Here is a 19,182-nt window from a genome sequence, read left to right as displayed (position 1 = left end):
CAACTAGCCCACTTCCTAACAACTCTTGAACTATCTTCTTCTCTCAATGAAGAACTTCGAAACAAAGAACGATAAGTAATGGAAAATATTATGGAGATGGATAACTGAGATGGAATGAGAGAAAAATGAAAGAGATGGTATGATCTCTAAGCAATGAGACAAATGAGATGGGATGGAATGGAATAGAATACAATTATCCACATCCTACTACAAAATATTCCTCTAATTCTCCCTCACACTAACACTTATCTTCAACAAATATGAGCTCTAAGAAATGAGACTAAATAAATACAATTGAGAATGAATGAGAATGGAAATGGAAAAATGGAAATGAGTATGAGTGAATAACCTCCAAGCTCACTCATCTATTTATACTAATAATGCGAGAAACCTAAGGCTACAATTAAGCTCACAAGGTTGCCACAATTCACATGCAAAATGACACCACTATGACTTAGCAGAAACTCACTATCCTATGATCGACACATAAGAGTTCACTAAAATGGTACTATGAATCACCTCTTTACTAAGTCATAATAATTAATTACCATTGATTAATTACCTATCAAATAGAACTCAATCTCCAAATATCATATACCTATCCACTAGGTCTTCCCTTATATTAGGAGTGCTTATTACTAACCTCCCATGAATAATATTATTTTCATATTAACTAGGTTGATGCCTAGCTGACCTATTCACATTATCATTCCCTTCTTATAGGGTGTCGATAACACTTAACATATTAATACTAGCAATTGTAGGGGGAGTGCCTGCAATAGGAGGCCGATAGGTGTGATTGTAAAGGCATGGAGAAAGAAAAAAAATAAAAGCAAATAAAGGGAAAGATGCAAGGAATGCAAAAAATAGAAAAAGATGTATATAATAAATTTCCATGAGTGTCAAACAAATTACAAGTTATGTAAGGCAGATAAAGATGAAAACAAATGTTGAAACTTTTTTTATGAAACAGAGTATGTAAGTATTTGTACCAATCCTTTTGCAATCTATTTCTAATTAAATTCCATAGATAACTAACAAGCACCTTGATTAAGTCATCGTTATACCAGTACTAAGTGAAAAGAAAGGGATGGTGAAAAAAATGTTTTAACAACTTTTCTATCCAGAATAATCATTAAGACAACATTTTCTTTCTATATTGATATTAATATAGTAATGAGAGATTTTAAAAATTGTATACAGTGGCACCTTTCTGATAAAGATTTTAGGAAACAAATGTTTTTTGATCCTACACAGTTGTTTCCATAAATATTTACCAGAATATAGAATAGATTGTGGAAAAATTGCAGTTTGTCTGTCATTGGTAACCATCATCAAGGACCTGCTAGACTATTCCCTTTTTGGAAGATACCCAAACATGACTGTATGCAGAAAATGCTTGTGAATGCAAAGTTTGCAACATTTATCATGAGAAACAAAAGAAACATCCAAGGGAAAACAAACAAATCAACCATCTCAATGTAAAAGGAAGAGCTTTACTCTTTTATCCTAATTGAAAGAAACTGAAAATTTCCTTCATTTTCTATCTACGTTGCATTGGAAAACAAACAATGCAATAGTTTCAAAAGATAAATGTGTGAATGGCCTTGCCAATAAGAGGAGGATCTTCAATAATGAGTAGCAAACATTGCATTTATAAGTAGCAGTAGGTGTTCAGGAAATTCTAAAAAGAATTGCAACTAATGCCTAGTTTCAGCCCTATACATTAAATTTTTTGTTCATCCTTATTGACAAGAAAAGGGTAAACTATAAGAATTAAAGAAAATTAAGAATAGATTGAAGAATGGAGATGTGCCTGTAGTATTCATATCATTTCATTTCCATCATGTTGTGCTCTCTAATGAAATAACTTTTGGAGTGCATTCTCATTCAATTTAAGGATTGTTCTGTGGTATAGTCCCATCTCACCCAAAAACCAAATAGATGTTGCTCCAATGAAAAAGGTAGAGTTGTGCAAATTTCAGGATTAAGCTGTGAGCAATTTTTCATCTTTAAAAAGGAAAATTTGAACCAGCTTGGTCAAGGTAGGGGTAGGTAGGGGCTTGAGTGAGAAAAGGAACCAACTTGCATAGTTATGTAAGGTTCTGATCAACTTGCATAGTTATGTAAGGTTCTCATTTGTAGTCATATAACCAAGCATATCATAACACTGCAAATCAGAACCTTATATGACTGCAAGTTAAAGATACAAAACACCGCCCGATGAAGGAGAGAAAAGATTATACATATATAATGGTTATATAAAAGCATTTCTAAAACCAATTGGTAATGCATTCAATAGTCATAGCAAGTAAAATTAGCAGAAAAGGCAACCATCCAAAATCCATATAAATGCAAAAAATTCCTCAATTGCACATTCATTATTTAGTACATACCAACAAAAACATGAAGGTGATGTTCCATTACTGGTATAAAAGTCAAATACAATAAACATATGGAGCAAATGTCCTTTAAAACATGCACAACTCTTAATCACAGAGCATCTTGTTCTGCGGCCACTTCGAATCATCATAAACTCACAATAAAATAGGACAAAAGCATTTGAAATAATATCAAGGCGAATCATCTTTGCCATGATTAAACCGCACAACATAGGTAATATTGTCAGCACTTCCCTTGTTGAAGGCGGTTTCAGTCAATTTCCTTGCAGCAGCTTCTGGGTTTTCAATTGATTTCACGAGTGAAACAGCCTCCTACCATGACGACAAGGAAAGTTGAATAATTAAGATAATTATTTTAGAAGTAAAAACAAATTAAATCATCACTTAATAAATACAGGTTAGAAGAAACCAACATCATTTGATACGACATCCCATAGCCCATCAGTGGTAATCACCAAACAGTCCACATCATCTTTAATAATTTCTTCCTGTCAATTCCAAATATGCAAATCAGTACCATGTACAGTCCATGGTATGCACTGTGTGCAATAATATATAGTAGTTTTAATTATCAAATAAAACAAATGCTACTCAAAATCCAAATTTCATTTTTGGATCCAGCTGCAAAAGCTTAATTGATAAAATTCATGCACCCTTGAGTTTAATGATTGAATAAAAAAAGCATTTTACCTGTATCTCAGGTTCTGCAACAACAAAGCGTTTAAGCAACTGATTACCAAATGCACGAGATACAACCAGCACTCCTCCCACCCTCCATGTGCGTGGAAGGAAACTAAACTATAGATATTAAGTTCCCCTGAGCATGGAAGGATCTCTATATACTTATAATGAAGAAACTATTTTCATAAGTAGAAGTTCTCTCCAAAATGAAAATATTCATTTCAGTATTATCAATGCAAATCACACATTTTAAGTAGCGTATAGAGTTAAACCCTTTCGTAAGTTATATTGGAAAGGGAAGACTTATTACTATTACCAGCCCACATAACATTGCCTCCAGCTTGCTCAATACGCTGGCATTCATCACTCCCGTTTGGTTTATAGTCTTCAGAAAGAGCAACAACTGTGATTTAATTTTCCAAGGGGGATTGTTAGCTACATAAAATTACCATTTGAACCAAGAAAATGAACCAAAAATAACCTCCTTTGCTATTCTCCTACTTGTACCTACTAATGCAAATTTAAAAAATAGATCTTTGTAACTAGAAAGAATTCAATCAAGGACTTCATTTATAGCCAAACTTCGATTTATTTGAAAATCAAAAGAGAAAAGCTAAATTACAAGGTGCAAAAAATAGCCAGAATAATTGAACTAAAAAAGATACCTTAAATACATCTATCTAAAAGACATCAAGATATCAATAACAAATATAATTTCTTTTTTGATAATTAATGAGGTTTCTATTGGGGTGATCATCCTTGAAAACACGATAGTAAAACTAATTACAAGCAAAAAGAAAAAAGTTGAAACAGCCAGAAAATTACAGGCCAAAACAAACAGCTACATAAGCACATGAAGGAGCATAAGACTCCAAACACAAACCAAACAACAAAACATTACACCAGATAGAGATCAACCAATCCATGACACGAACAACAAAGAACAAAAGGAGACCCAAAAACCCCACCTTACGACTGAGTAACATACGAACCACCAACAACATCTTGAGCACCATCCAGAAAACCTTTTCCAGGCATGATTGCCACAGATATTGTCCATAGAGATACATATTGGGCAGCAAATATATTACAGTGAGGACAAACAAAGTAAACTAAAAAATTACCTTGTACATCAACATACATCAATATATGAGGATTGTATGCAATGACAATACAAGCCCACAAAAGAAGTTTTCTTTTACATAATAGAGGAAAGAAAGTGCTTATATTCAAGGAAGAGATGCAACTTAATAGACCATATCAGCCATTTGGAGTAGTCCATAGAAGAGCAACAATCAAAAACACATCACCGAGTCAAAAGCAAGGAGTCATCGAACTTGCGATATATAAGGGTTTCGTATCAGTTTTAGGAAGAGATGAAGTTTGTTAGGCTTGAACAAAATATAGTCAAATGCAAACTAAACATCTTACCAGCCAAATATCTGAGCAGGGTTTTTTGAGTTTAAATCACTGTCGAGTGCAATTCCCTAAATTATTGATGGTTTTGAAAACCCAATTCCCTTTTAAAAATCCCCAAATTGCACTTGTCTATCAATACCTTAATCAACCCAATCAATGACATCTGATAAAACAATGCAAAGTTTAATTATAATACAGAGAAATTAATCAATGACATCTAATAAAACAATGCAAATTTGAACCAAAGAAAACTCACTTTGCCCTTGTTGTAGATATCCATGATCCTTCGATCCTGCATCAAACATAATCCAATCAAAACATGAAATGCAAATCAAGAAAACCAAGAAATGGGAAAGACCTCGACTGCTATCTGAAGCCCCATGGTTCCAAAATGCCCATGTATGCAACAGAGAAATGGCAAGTTGAAAGACTTTTCGTTTAAGTTGGGCTTCACAGTTCCTCCTTCGTGCCCTACCTTGCAATGAGTTAATTTCCCACGGCAAGCAATTTCGTTGTCCATTTTCATGCCACCGCAAACTTATTCAAGATGCGTGCAAGGGACACACCATCCAGAAAACCCATTCGTGAGGCACAGGCATTCACTATAGAGGTTGAGCACAGATGTTGGTTTAGAACATACATTTAACCATCGATTGGGAACATAGGAAGATCTAGGTAAACATCTCAATCAGAGGTAGACCTCGGCAAACATGCTCAGCACAAACGTTGTGGATAGATGTTGATCCGCTATCGGACAAGGGTTCCATGATCACAAACAGGGGCACAAGTGTTAAAGACAGAACTTGAGCTGCAACAGAGGAAAAGGGACAGAGGTTGAGCTATCCGAAATGAGGCTGAGTTCAGCAACATAGGTGAATGTATCCATATGGATAGAAGTCGACGTATTGATTGGGTGCGACCCCTACTATCTATAGGCCGACAGATCTTGAGCTCTCGATCAGGAGAAACTATAGTACGAGCACGGGCGTTCAAAATAAATGACCAACATACCCCTTAAACCAGACTTCTAGGAACCAAAGAAAAAGACATTACCCATATCCCCCATTAACACTTGTTTTGCAACCAATGCTACAGAGAGAAGGAAAATAGATTTACTTGTTTGGAAGGGTAGACCAGGAAGGAGCAGGAGCATCTTCAACATCATCCCAAACATGCAAACACTTGGTGCTATCGGGCATCAAGGGACCCGTGAAACGCCCAAGAACTGAAAGCGTCGATCTTATTTAATTCTATAGTTAGGGTTTTTCCATATTCCCTAAATCCAAGGGCCAAGATTTGTTAATATCTATGGTTGAGATTTGTTATGATTTTCTTAAATTTGCACTGACAAGTTTCCAAGCTGGCGGGTCCGGCAACGTGAATTTTGCCACCGGTCACCGAAAAGCGACATCGCTGGATTGTCTTGCACTTTCGTGGTGGGATTCTCCCACTAAAAGCCTATCGGCTTAATTAATGTTTATGTGCTTCCCCCATGGTCAATGCTGCCACATTTACTCCCACTATAATATGGGATTGACTAAGTCAAAGACAAGGTTGCATATTTACTTGGGCATACATGTTAAGGGTGGCAGTTTAATTATCACCGCCCTTCCCCTTCGGAGTAGGGTGTGCATGGCATTAATCCTCCCCCTATGTGTTGCATGGAAGGCCATTCCACCACCCATGTGGGTAAGGTGGCGGTTACCAACACACATTCACCATATTAAATGGGGCGCGCCACCTTTAGGGTGATCACCCCTATTCTTGTTGACCTCCTTTGACTAATGCACATGGGTCGATAAAATAACAAGCTGATAACAATATATAAATACATATATATTATTATATGTATATATATTATATTATATATACATATATATATATATATGTATATATATATATATATATATATTATTATATGTATATATATTATATTGTATATACATATATGTTTATATGTTTATAATAATTAAAATTCAAATAATTAAATAACTATATAAATATATATAAAAAATTCTCACACACACACACACACACATATATATAGCACAAACATATAAACTATAATCTGATAATATCAATACTATTCAGTTGATACATATATATATATATATACATTCATCGATTAATAAATATTGATAGATAGATATGAAAGAACAAAAATAAAAATCTTTCAAGAGATTCAATCCAACATTTCAAACAAGGTTGAACAAACCAAAACATTTTGACACTTCCCTAATCATAACCAAATCGACAAAAGGCATCTTATAGCTACCCAACTAATCAAACTCAATTGACCAACTAGGTGGTGAGTGTGCGATAGCTCAAAAGGAACATATATTAAGATTACTGAACCAAATTCTTCTCCTGAGTGATACTCTTCCTCCTCCTTGGAGGATCATTCTTTTCCTGCATCCAACTCAACACTTTACAACACTAGTCAACTGTTATTAAAACATCATATGTTTCAGCTTTAAATATTCAAAATATAAGAATGATTTCACATTCATTTGCCCAATTTCCAAATATATTCAAAGCATATTCATGTGCTTACAATATTTTAACCAAAATAGGTAAAAGTAAATAGTAATGTGAAAATGGGGTGTAACAATATGTTTCATTATGGGCATGAGTAGGTATCTTTCTTTTTGGTTTTTAATTGAACCTAAGTTTTCCTTGTGTCATCTTGGAGGATTTTTTAGTCCTCCCTTGAGCTTTTCATACCTGCTTGTGGTGGTGTAAGTCGCTTTGAGTCATAATGGGATTGTCTGGGGCATTCTATGACATTTTGTAAAGTTTTTTTATAGTGTATAAGTGTCATTATTGTCATTTCTTGCATTTTAGCTCAAAGTTGGAGTGTAGGATGTTGATGAGAGGGACATCTTCCTCCCAACCTCTCCTTCATTCATTTATGGTGCCTAGTGTCTAGGGGAGTTGGTTACATACATCATCTTGAGACTTTTTGGTGTGTTTATGTTCCTCAAGCTAAACCAACACCTTTAGTCTACTCTAACATGTTTTTGATGTCTGAGGGACCGGTCCCTAGCTTTGGTTCATCCACTAGTCAAGATAGATGTGTGACTAGAGGATGACAACACAAATTTTGGGTTGGGAAGGACACTAGTATATCCAAAGGAGTACAACATGGCTAGAGGAATCTAGCACAAAATGATAGTGTCCTAAAGGAATTATAGTGTCCCAACTAAGTGCTCTAGTCCATTGTGAGTGCTCTAGTCCTTTGAAGTTTGTTGATGGGATTTTTAGGGCCCCAAGGGTAGTTTTAGTGCATTGAAGTTGCTTGTCAAGGCTAGGAAAGTCTAGGGAATCTGTAAGGTGACTAAAATGTTTTTTCAATGAGGTATTAGGGTGTTGATTGTGTTGGTTTGTGAGTTGGTGTCTGTAGGAAGTTGATTGTCACACTTAGGGCCTAGGAGAAGACCTAGTTTGTTGAGTAGAGTTTTGTAACTTGTTGAGGAGTCTTGTGTGAGTTGAACACTTAGTTGACCTTTCCTAAGGTGTATTGAGTTTTCTCATACACTTGGTAGAAATATTGGATTCTAAGTATTCCACTTGTTCTTTGTTCCACTGCAACAAGATGTCGTAAGTTTGAGGTTTGGGCTAAATAGCTTCTATAAGTTGTATATGTTTACCTTAATTGTTTCATTTGTTTTCCATGTTCACTTATGTTTTTTTATCTCATATCCTCAAGAGTTCCTTGGCAGAGCATTACAATAAGCTTGTGGAGATTTTTAAGCCAAGTGGATGGGATATCCAAATGAGACTTAAAGTCCCATAGTATCTAGTTGAACTTTAAAGTCCATAAGGAGCATAAAAGGCATTATATTACTCTAAAATCAAGCTTATGGAAATTTGATTTCCAATATGGTATTTTTAATTGGATATTAGACTTCAATTTGCTTCCACATGTAGATGAAATTTCTTTAATTTTCATAATCCCATATGCAAATAAAATTGCATAAACACATAAAAAAGTGATCGAGGCTCTTTATAAATGATTCTTGTGAAGATTTGGTTCCCAAGCAAAAGTTTTTAGTCAGATAAAAGGTTTGATTTAATATCAAAATAATGATGGAATTCCTCTAAAATCCACATGTAGATGAAATCCTTACAAAAGTGTGGAATATGAAAAGCTTTACAAGTTAAAACTTGCCATGATTTGATCTCTAATTAGATATCTCCAACCAAAAATATTCAACATGATACACAATCAAATATATCCCAGAGGCTTTGTATTTGCAAGCATATGGATCTATAATAAGTATATTAAAATATTAGTTTTGCAAAGTCTTGGAGTGCATTTATATGTTTTCATAAGTTCAATCTACATGCAATTGACCTATATTTTCTTGCACATCTAGATGAGTCTATATTTAGCCACCACACTAGTATTAAATGTACATTATAATCAAATGATATAAACTCATTTTGAAGGGACATCAAAGCATTTATAAATATTTCTAAGCAAAAATGAGAATACACACTCCATAATTGTAGGAAAAAATATTTAGAAAAGGAGATCACTATTAAAGCTAAAGAGAAAGTACCATGACAACTTAAGTTTTTAGCACAAGTACATGCTCAAAGCACTATTTTATTTTTAGAGGTTCACTTTTTCACTTGTAGCAAGATAAATAAGAAAAATAGTAAATGGGATCATGATAACAAAATCCTAACTAGAAATGGTAATCAAAACATTATTGCCTAGTAAAAAGCAAATGTGTAGAAACTCTTAATGTTGGTAAGAGCTATCCAAAAAATCAAGGCAAGTGTGTAGAAATTCTCCATGTTGATAAGAGCTATCCAAAAATATCACATCATAAACATAATACTTGAGAGAATATGCATTTTTAATCTTTTTTTTTATAGTGCAGGAATCGAGTATAACACCCCCCTATAAATTATAGTGCATCAGGTAAACTTTTTAGCGTGATCGATGACGTTGGCGCGACACGTCCTCTGGTACCACGTGGGATTGGGGGGAGACTAGACCTCATGACTTCGTGCTTCACCACTAGAAGCTCTCGCCAATCGAGCTAGACCCCCAGCCCATGCATTTTTAATCTTTGATTGTCATGTATAATTTTATTTAATGGCTTCATTATATCATTTCATGCTAAGAGGTTTACCTAATCAACAAATCTTAAATAGTTTATAAGATTGTTAGTTTGAAGGAAAAAAATCATTACAACATTGAGAATTTTTAGATCATGTTTAGTTACATAATATAGAATATGTACATGCTTATAATTATAATCTCATTAATATTTTTTATTTGAGGTAATCAAACAAAGTTTTGGTTATATCTTATAGACCTAAACATTGACATCTTTACAAGTGTGCTTGAAGGTAAACTACAAATTGTAAAATATATTCCAAAATAAAAAAACATATATTACACAAAGTGTAAAGCTATATGAAAACAATAAAATTAAAGGATTTGTTACTTACTTTGCAATTTCCACCTTACATTTCAACACTTCATGTTTGTTGCTTTTAGTTTTTTTCACCTAATTTTGAATTCTGTTAATCATAAAAGGAAAATTTAGTGGTCCCAAGCTTAGAAACCTTTTCTCAAAAAGTAAATCAAAATGTTGAGTGCATTCACATATGTTAATTAGGTGTGTGTTTAAACACCAATGTTGGGTGGGTGCTTGTGTATAAAGTCAGATTCAAAAACTTTACCCACCAATTTGTGTCATTAGCCTTACCATGTTTTAAAGGTAAATTACCTAAAAAATTAGTATAGGCTCATTTTAAATTCCTTTTTACTTCCAAATGACAAAAAATAATTCACTCATTTGAGAAAACACCATTCCTCCTCCAACATATAGGTGATATCTTAGATCTCCATTATCAAATCAAGGAAACAACTTGAAGACTAAATATTTTTTAATTATGAAGCCACCTTGAGCCATTAAATCATTGATTCCTTATTAATTTCTTTTCATTCTTCTATTTCCATCACCTATCCCTTTATCCATCTAATATAGATCCATTGGAGATTACTTTCCCTCACCATAGTCAATCCTCAAATCTGAACATTTCTGCATTATTCCCCTAAATAAATTCAAACCATTTTCATCATTTTATTGCACTTTAACCCTCTTTATGGTCAATTTCAGATCTCTTTGTTTCCATCACTTGTTTATACTTGTCCTCTAGGGTTTATCATTATGAACATCCTATTCTACACACACCACCAATACTTTACCACTAGGTTTCCATATTGTTGCCATTTGCATGAAGATTGCATTAATGAAATGTTATGTTGTCATTGATGTCAATTAACCGATAATGATGTTGTTGTAATGTTGTTTTCTAACCGGTAGGAAGAGCTAGTGAAGGGAACTACAATCGGTAGGTGAATTTGTGGAGGAAACCGGTATTGCTATGAAATGGAGAGGTGAACTGGTAAACCTTACGTGTTGATATGATAAACCCTAACCGATGAAGTTTGGTGAATCGGTTGTATTGATTTATGATCTAATGATGAGCGGTAATGATTATGACATGTATGCATGTTGTATGAGAAGAGTTTCAAATGGTTTTTGGTGCATAGAGATAATGATTTTTATCTTGGGAACGAGCAAGTTCATTCCATGTAATGTAAATCGCGTGATGAGTTAAAGTGTTTGATGAAGAGATTATCAAGGAGTAGTCGAGGTTATCTTGAATGATGTGCAGTGATTGTTATGTAATCCAACGGTCATACTTGAACCAATTTGTTTGTAATCTCTATGAGAGAATTAGGTTTGTGATGTGTTATCGACCTATTGTTTTGTTTATAAGGTCGATGAATTGTTTTGTTGAAGTGTTGGCAATTTGTAGTTGAGAGTAAGAGAGTGTGGTTGCCGAACCAGAGATGTATCTATAGTATGTGTAAAGACAGATAGGAGCATGAAAAGGATCTGAACAAGCAAGTGTAGTGTTATTCAAACAAATCAACAAACCCCTATTGTTTTCTAGCAATTACAATAGTCAAATCCCTTAACCGGGTAAGCTCTAACAAGCTTAGTGTTATTCAAATCCTCTAACTAGGTGATCCATTAGCTTGGATTTCAAATCCTCTACCGAGGTTAATCCTTACAGGGTATTGCTTCTAATAGGGCATTATAGTCAATCCCTTAACAGGGTGGTCCCTAATAGGATTTGTTCTTAATGAGACTTTTTGTAAAGCTTTAACAGGCTTGGCTCCTAACAAGGCGAACTTCAGAAGAGTTCAAAATACTTGTGGGTATTCATCCCCACTGTGGTTTTTCCCATTTGGGTTTCCACGTCAAAAAATATTGTGTCAAGTGGTGAATGCTTTTGTGGCTATGTTTACTATGGTTTGAATTGCTTAACTGCTAAATCCATTTTGATATATTATGTTAACCGACAGGAATTTGAAATATGTTTTAACTACTGTCAGTAAAAGTATTTGAATGATTCAGTTAAATGGTTTGTGAGTTTCAAAGATGTTTTACTGTTAGTCTGTTATAATAGTCAACCGGTTTACTTATTGCATTTGAATTTCAGTGTTTAAACCAGTAAGTTTAGACTTTGCTTTGAGAGGTTGATTTTGAGATTGGTGAAAGTTGATGTCAGTTTTCTATGTACTGATTCACCCCCCCCCCTCTCAGTAGTTGACCGGATCTTATTCTTTCATCATACCATCAATTGGTATCAGATATTTACAGGTCATCTAAGGTCTAAGCCTAACAACTTGAGGTAAAGATCTTGTAGAACATGATGAAGAAGGAAGGTCTGAAGTTTAATAGAGAGAACTATAGGTTATGGAGTGGTAGAATGAAAATTTATATCAAGAGTCTAGGAAGTCAATACTGGGAACATGTTGGTACTCAATATGTTGCACCTAGTGGGATTATGACTAATGATTAGAAGAAAGAGCAACAAGAAAACAATCAAGCACTGGAGGCCATTATCAGTTCTTTGTTTGATGCAGAGTATGTAGATGTCCATGGTCTAGAGACTGCATATGAGGTATAAAAGAAACTTGAAGAGATCTATAGCAGTGATGAGCATGTGAAGATTGTCAAAGAAGAGAGTCTAAGAGGAAAATTTGATGACATGCAGATGGATGAAGGTGAGAATATACAACAATATAGTCAGAGGATCAAAGAGATAGTTGGTGAGATCAAGAATGTTGGTGGTAAAGTGGAAGATGCCATAGTGATTAGCAAGGTGTTGAAAACCCTTCTATTGGTCTACACTATCCGAGTTCCAGCCATTCAGGAGCTAAAGTCAACTGACAAAACTAAGGTAACCCTTGACTCCATCATTGGTAAGCTTACTGCTTTTGAATTAAATGGTTATGATGGCAGTGTTCAAAAATCTGAATCTACATTTAGAGCTTCAGTTTCTAACCCATCTATGAGGAAAAGTAGAGATGTCAGTCATAGCTATGAATCTAGATCTAGCAGAGAAGTTGATGATGAAGACAATTTGGTTGAGCTTGAAGCATTGTTGGCCAAGCGGTTGCCTAGAGGTATCGATAAGTATAGAGGTAAATTACCTTTGAAATATTTTGCATGCAACAAGATTGGACACATTGCAGCTAACTGTCTTAATGGTGACAATGAACACAAGCGTGAGAAGTTTAAGAAGTACAAGGGAAAAGGCAAAAGAGATTGTCTCATTGTAGTTGATGGTGGTATCACTGATGATGAATCTGAGGGAGATGCTAATGAAGACATTGTTTTTGTAGCTGATGCTTTGCAAAAAGGATTAGAAAATCTGTTTGATGGCAATACACACAAGAGCACAAGAAACAAACGTTAGTGTTAGCAACAAAAGATTATCCTAAATAGGCATATCAAGAGAGATATTAAGCATGAAATAGAAAGCATATAAACATAGAATAAAATAGCTAATCAAGATGCTCATAGTTGCTCCTCCCTTGTTCCTCTCCTCTCCAAGTCCCAAATGAGTGTAGCTCTCAGCTTTTAGCACTAGCCATGGATGCCATATGGAGATTCAAGATAGTTGAATATGATAAGCAAATGCTATGCAAGTGTAGATAGTGATGCTATGAGAAAGCTCTATGCTAATGCCAGTATAACAACAATACTCTAATGCTTCCTTTTTTTGCTTGAGGAGAAGGGTTCTATTTATAGAAGAAATGGGGAAATGAAGGGTTAAGATTGAATGGTTTAATCAAGGGCCAAGTTTGAAAGTTGGGGATCCATGTGCACAATTGGCACCAATAAAATGGTGACAAGTGTCAACATAGGATTGGGTTGAGAGAAGAGGTTGGAGGCATTAAAGGCCTGAGAAGACCTCATGGTTATCTAGAGGCTAAGGGTCAAGTCCAAATTAAGATTACCCACTGGATTAAGAGTTAATCCAAGGATAAACCTTTGTGCAAATGTTTAAGAGATAATCATGGTCAAAGCATTAATGGCCTGATGAGACCTTTGGGTTGGGTAGAGGTTGAGTCAAAACAAATGTTTTAACCATGTGGGAGGGTTTGAGGTAACCATTAATGGTTATTGGAGACTTTGGGGATTAAGTGGTTGAAGGTTGAAAGCCTTCAATGGTTATCAAAGACTTTGAGCCATTTAGTGGTTGAAGGTTGAAAGCCTTTAATGGTTATCAAAGACTTTGAGGGTTTGAGAAGTGACTTCCCTTTTGCTTAGGAATGTGACAAAGTTTAGAGAAGGGGTTAAGTTATTTAGAAGTGATTAGAAAATTCTAGAAGGGGTTTAGGCATGCAAGTGGATTTTGTAGGAAAATGCAAGTGGGAGAAATTTTGGTATTTTCAATTAAAATAAAATCATTTATTTCAATTAAATGGTGTAATTTGCATTTGGATAAATATTCAAATAAATATTAATTTATTTAAATGAGAAAAAGGAAGATAAAGCATTAAAATGCTTGAAGACTTTGAGGGAAACCATTAAAGGCTTGAAGACTTTAAGGGAAGCCATTAAGTTTGAAGACTTTAAAGCCATCAAGTTTGAAGACTTTAAGGGAAACCATTAAAGGCTTAAGAAGACTATAGAAGGAAGCCATCAAGTTTGAAGACTTTAAAGCCATCAAGTTTGAATACTTTAAGGGAAACCATTAAAGGTTTCAAGTGGGTGAGGATAAATAGGATTTTAAATAAATAATTTATTTAAAATAGTTGTGCAACTTGCTTTTGTAGGAAAATACAAGTGGGTAGAGGATAAAGGTGATTTAAATAAATTATTTATTTAAAATAATTGTGCAACTTGCTTTTGTAGGAAAATACAAGTGGGCAGAGGATAAAGGTGATTTAAATAAATGTTAATTTATTTAAATGTGAGAGGTGGGATTTTGGGGGATTTAAATAAATATTAATTTATTTAAATGTGAGAGAAGATTTAATTAAACAAATATGATTTATTTATTTAATTAATGGTTTGAATTTGGTTAAGTGAATTAAATCAAATAAATTGAATAATTTATTTAATTAATAGGAGAAGAGGGTTAAGATGAATTAATTAAATATTAATTTAATTAATTCATTAATTGATGGTTAAATAATCAAATAAATACTAAGTATTCATTTAATTAAGTGGACAGATTTATGTGACTACAGTAGCTATTAAAGAAGAGACATCTGATCAGAAGGTATTAGTTTCTTGCATGGATAATTCTGATGATTGGATCATTGATAGTGGTTGTTCACACCACATGACCGGTGACTAGAGCAATTTTCTTACCTTGAAGGAATTTGATGGAGGAGTTGTGAGATTTGGTAATGACTCACCTTGCATGGTAAAAGGTAAGGGAACTATTTCTCTTAATGGAAAGAGCAGTGTAGATGATGTCTACTGGGTTGAAGGATTAAAGCACAATCTTTTGAGTGTTGCACAACTCAATGACAAAGGATATCCATTGGAGTTTAAGAATGGAATGTGCAAAATATATGGGAGCAAAGGTGAACTGATTGCAACCGACAAGCAGACTAAAGGTAACTTGTTTCACCTGAATCCTGAAGTCAGCAACTATTTAATTGGTAAAATAGATGATAGTTGGCTTCGGCATAGGAGATTTTGTCAAATAAATTTTGATAACATTGTTAAAGTGAGTAAGTCCAAGACAGTGAGAGGTTTGCCTCAATTGGACAAACCAGTTAATGCTTTGTGTAAGGAATGTCAATTGGGAAAGATGACATCCTCAACTTTTAAGAGAAAATCTTTTTTAGCAGAACATCTGTTAGATTTGGTTCATATAGACCTCTGTGGACCAATAAGGACCAAAAGTATTCAAGGTGACAAAAATTTTATGATCTTCACTGATGATTGCTCAAGAATGATGTGGGTCACATTCTTGAAGGATAAAACATAAGCATTTAGTAAGTTCAAGGTATTCAGGGCCTTAGCTGAAAAGGAAAGTGGTAAGAAGATAAAGTGTCTGAGGACTGATCAAGGTGGTGAATTCACTTATGTGGAATTCACTAGATATTGTGAAGAAAATGGTATCAAACGACAACTTTTTGCACCGAGGACACCACAACAGAATGGTATTGCAGAGAGGAACAACCGGTTAGTTGTTGAAGTTGTTAGAACAATGTTGATACAAGGAGGTGTAACAAAAACTTTCCGGAGAGAAGCTGCTAGCACAACTGTCTACACTATGAACCAGATATTGGTAAAGAGAGGTAAGGATAAGACTCCTTACGAATACTAGTATGGTAGATCGCCTAATGTCAATTATTTCAATATATTTGGCAACAAATGTTTTATTAAGAGAGGTGACTATGTTAGTAAGTTTGAGGCTAAAAGTGATGAAGGCATATTTCTTGGTTACTCCACCAAGAGTAAGGCCTACAAATATTATAACAACCGGACATAGAGAATTATTGAGAGTTCTGATGTTCGAGTGGATGAGTATCCTGAAGTCTTAGGGGAAACCAGTGTGGAGAAAAAGGATGAAGATCCTTGCATTCTGATTTTGGAACCAGAACCAGTGAAACCTGAAACTGGTAAAGAGAATGTTGTTGTACCAATTCAAATGGAATAGGTAGATTCTGAAGATGATGATAATGAAGAAGAAGAACCTGAAGATAATGATCATGTTATTCCAAGGTACGTGAGATTCAATCACAATCCTGACCAGATTATTGGAGATAAGGATGCTAGAGTGTCAACTAGAAGAATAATTAGAGAGAATTCTTGCATGATCTCCACTATTGAGCCTAGAATTGCTAAGGAAGCATTTGGAGATGATCACTGGATTAAAGCTATGGGGGAGGAGCTTGATCAAATTGAGAAAAACAACACATGGACCCTAATACCCAGACCGGTGAATAAAAATGTGATAGGTACTAAGTGGGTATTTAGGAACAAACTGAATGAAGATGGTATAGTACTCCAAAACAAAGCTAGATTGGTTTGCAAAGGTTATGCACAAGAAGAAGGAGAAGACTATGGTGAGACTTTTGCACCAGTTGCTAGACTGGAAGGTGTTAGGACTTTACTTGCATTTGTAGCATATGAGGGATTCAAAGTATATTGAATGGATGTGAAGTCAACATTTTTGAATGGGATACTGTAAGAAGAAGTATACATTGAGTAGCCATATGGTTATGCTTTGACTGATGAAAAATATATGGTATGCAAATTGCACAAGGCACTATATGGGTTAAAGAAAGCACCAAGAGCATGGTATGAGAGGCTACATTCACACTTGATGAAGATAGGTTTTCAGAGAACCAATGAAGACAACAACATATATCTCAAATCTTAAGGAGATAAGATATTGGTTAGTGAAGTGTTTGTGGATGATATCATATTTGGAGGCAATGATGACATGAGCATTGACTTTTCAAATGAGATGAAAAATGATTTTGAAATGTCTCTAGTGGGAGAGATAAAAATTTTCATAGGCTTGCAAATACAGCAAATGAAGAGTGGTATTTTCATCACACATTCTAAATATGTGAAAGAGGTATTAAAGACATTTGGAATGAGTGACTATAAACTAGTTGGGACACCAATGGTTACAGGTTGTAAATTGTCTAAAGAGGATGAAGCCACATCTATTGATGAAAAGGAGTACAGGTCAATGATTGGGAAATTGTACTATGTTGTTCACATTAGACCGGATATATCTCATGCAGTTGGTCTAGTTGCCAGATTTTAGAAGAATCCAAAGGAAACACACTTGATAGCTACCAAGAGGATATTCAAATATTTGAAAGGCACTATTGACTATGGATTATGGTATCCATATGCAGGGAACTTTGATTTGAAGGTGTATACAGATGCAAACTGGGCAGGTAATGTTGATGATAGGAAAAGCACAACGGGTGGAGCATTCTCTCTTGGAGGAAGACGTGTTTCATGGAGTAGCAAGAAGCAAAGCTGTATATCATAGTCTACTGTTGAAGCTGAATATGTTACAACTTATATGAATTGCACCCAAGCTATCTGGATGAAACACATTCTGGAAGGATTCAAGATGAAGATTTCAGAACTGGTAAAGATCTTATGTGACAATACCAGTGCCATAAATATTTCAAAGAACCCTGTTTTGTATGCACGAACCAAGCATATTGAATTAAAGTATCATTTCTTGAGAGAAAAAGTGCAGAGTAAAGATGTGATATTGGAGCATGTTTCTACCAAGGAGCAGCTTGCAGATATCTTTACAAAAACCTCTGCCTAAGACTAATTTTGAGTATCTTAGAAGCCAGCTAGGGGTTGTACCCCTTCATGAGGTCAATTGAGCATGATGTAGATTACATCATTCCCAGAGCTACTTGCACAATTGTATGATTGACATGGAGAGTATAGCCCTTCATGAGGTCTATAGCCAGCTACCAACTGAAGACATGGAGACTTAGTTGAAGGAGAATACATGGTAAAATGTAAACCAAGATTCCTATTCACAATCATAGCAATCAAGGGTATTGATACTTGTATTGCCACCAATGCCAAAGGGGGAGATTGTTGGAAATTGCATGAAGATTGTATTAATGAAATGTTATGTTGTCATTGATGTCAATTAACCGGTAATGATGTTGTTGTAATGTTGTTTTCTAACCGGTAGGAAGAGCTAGTGAAGGGAACTGCAATCGATAGGTAAATTTGTGGAGGAAACTGGTATTTCTATGAAATGGAGAGGTGAACTAGTAAACCCTACCTATAGATATGATAAACCCTAACCGATGAAGTTTGGTGAATCAGTTGTATTGATTTATGATCTTATGATGAGCGGTAATGATTATGACACATATGCATGTTGTATGAGAAGAGTTTCAAATGGTTTTTGGTGCATAGAGATAACATTTTTTTTATTTTGGGAACGAGCAAGTTTATTGTATGTAATGTAAACTGCGTGATGAGTTACAGTGTTCGATGAAGCGGTGAACAAGGAGCAGTCGAAGTTATCTTGAATGATGTGCAGTGATTGTTATGTAATCCAACGGTCATACTTGAACCAATTTGTTTGTAATCTCTATGAGAGAATTAGTTTTGTGATGTGTTACCGACCTATTGTTTTGTTTATAAGGTTGATGAGTTGTTTTGTTGAAGTGTTGACAATTTGTAGTTGAGAGTAAGAGAGTGTGGTTGCTGAACTAGGAGATGTATCTGCAGTATGTGTAAAGGTAGATAGGAGCATGAAAATGATATGAACAAGCAAGTGTAGTGCTATTCAAATAGATTAGCAAACCCCTGTTGTTTTC

At 34.8% G+C, this 19,182-nt stretch overlaps 1 protein-coding gene across 2 annotated transcripts; it reads right to left on the bottom strand.

The window, feature by feature from the left end:
- Positions 1-2,387: 2,387 nt before the first annotated feature.
- LOC131035165 (probable protein phosphatase 2C member 13, mitochondrial) lies at positions 2,388-5,712 on the bottom strand. 2 transcript variants are annotated; one of them, XM_059216866.1, is made up of 5 exons: positions 5,619-5,712; positions 4,759-4,794; positions 3,400-3,486; positions 2,816-2,890; positions 2,388-2,714 (listed from the first exon to the last, which is right to left on the bottom strand). In XM_059216866.1, the coding sequence occupies exons 2-5, from the start codon at positions 4,780-4,782 to the stop codon at positions 2,574-2,576; spliced, it is 327 nt and encodes a 108-aa protein (XP_059072849.1). In that variant the 5' UTR covers positions 4,783-4,794; positions 5,619-5,712; the 3' UTR covers positions 2,388-2,573. The 2 variants fall into 2 exon arrangements, with proteins under 2 accessions (XP_059072849.1, XP_059072848.1); XM_059216865.1 differs by lacking the exon at positions 5,619-5,712 and adding an exon at positions 4,978-5,252.
- Positions 5,713-19,182: the final 13,470 nt, after the last annotated feature.

The sequence above is a fragment of the Cryptomeria japonica genome, chromosome 2 (assembly GCF_030272615.1).
Source record: "Cryptomeria japonica chromosome 2, Sugi_1.0, whole genome shotgun sequence".
In the NCBI taxonomy this organism is placed as follows: Eukaryota; Viridiplantae; Streptophyta; class Pinopsida; order Cupressales; family Cupressaceae; genus Cryptomeria; species Cryptomeria japonica.
This window is presented reverse-complemented; position numbering and strand designations above follow the sequence as displayed.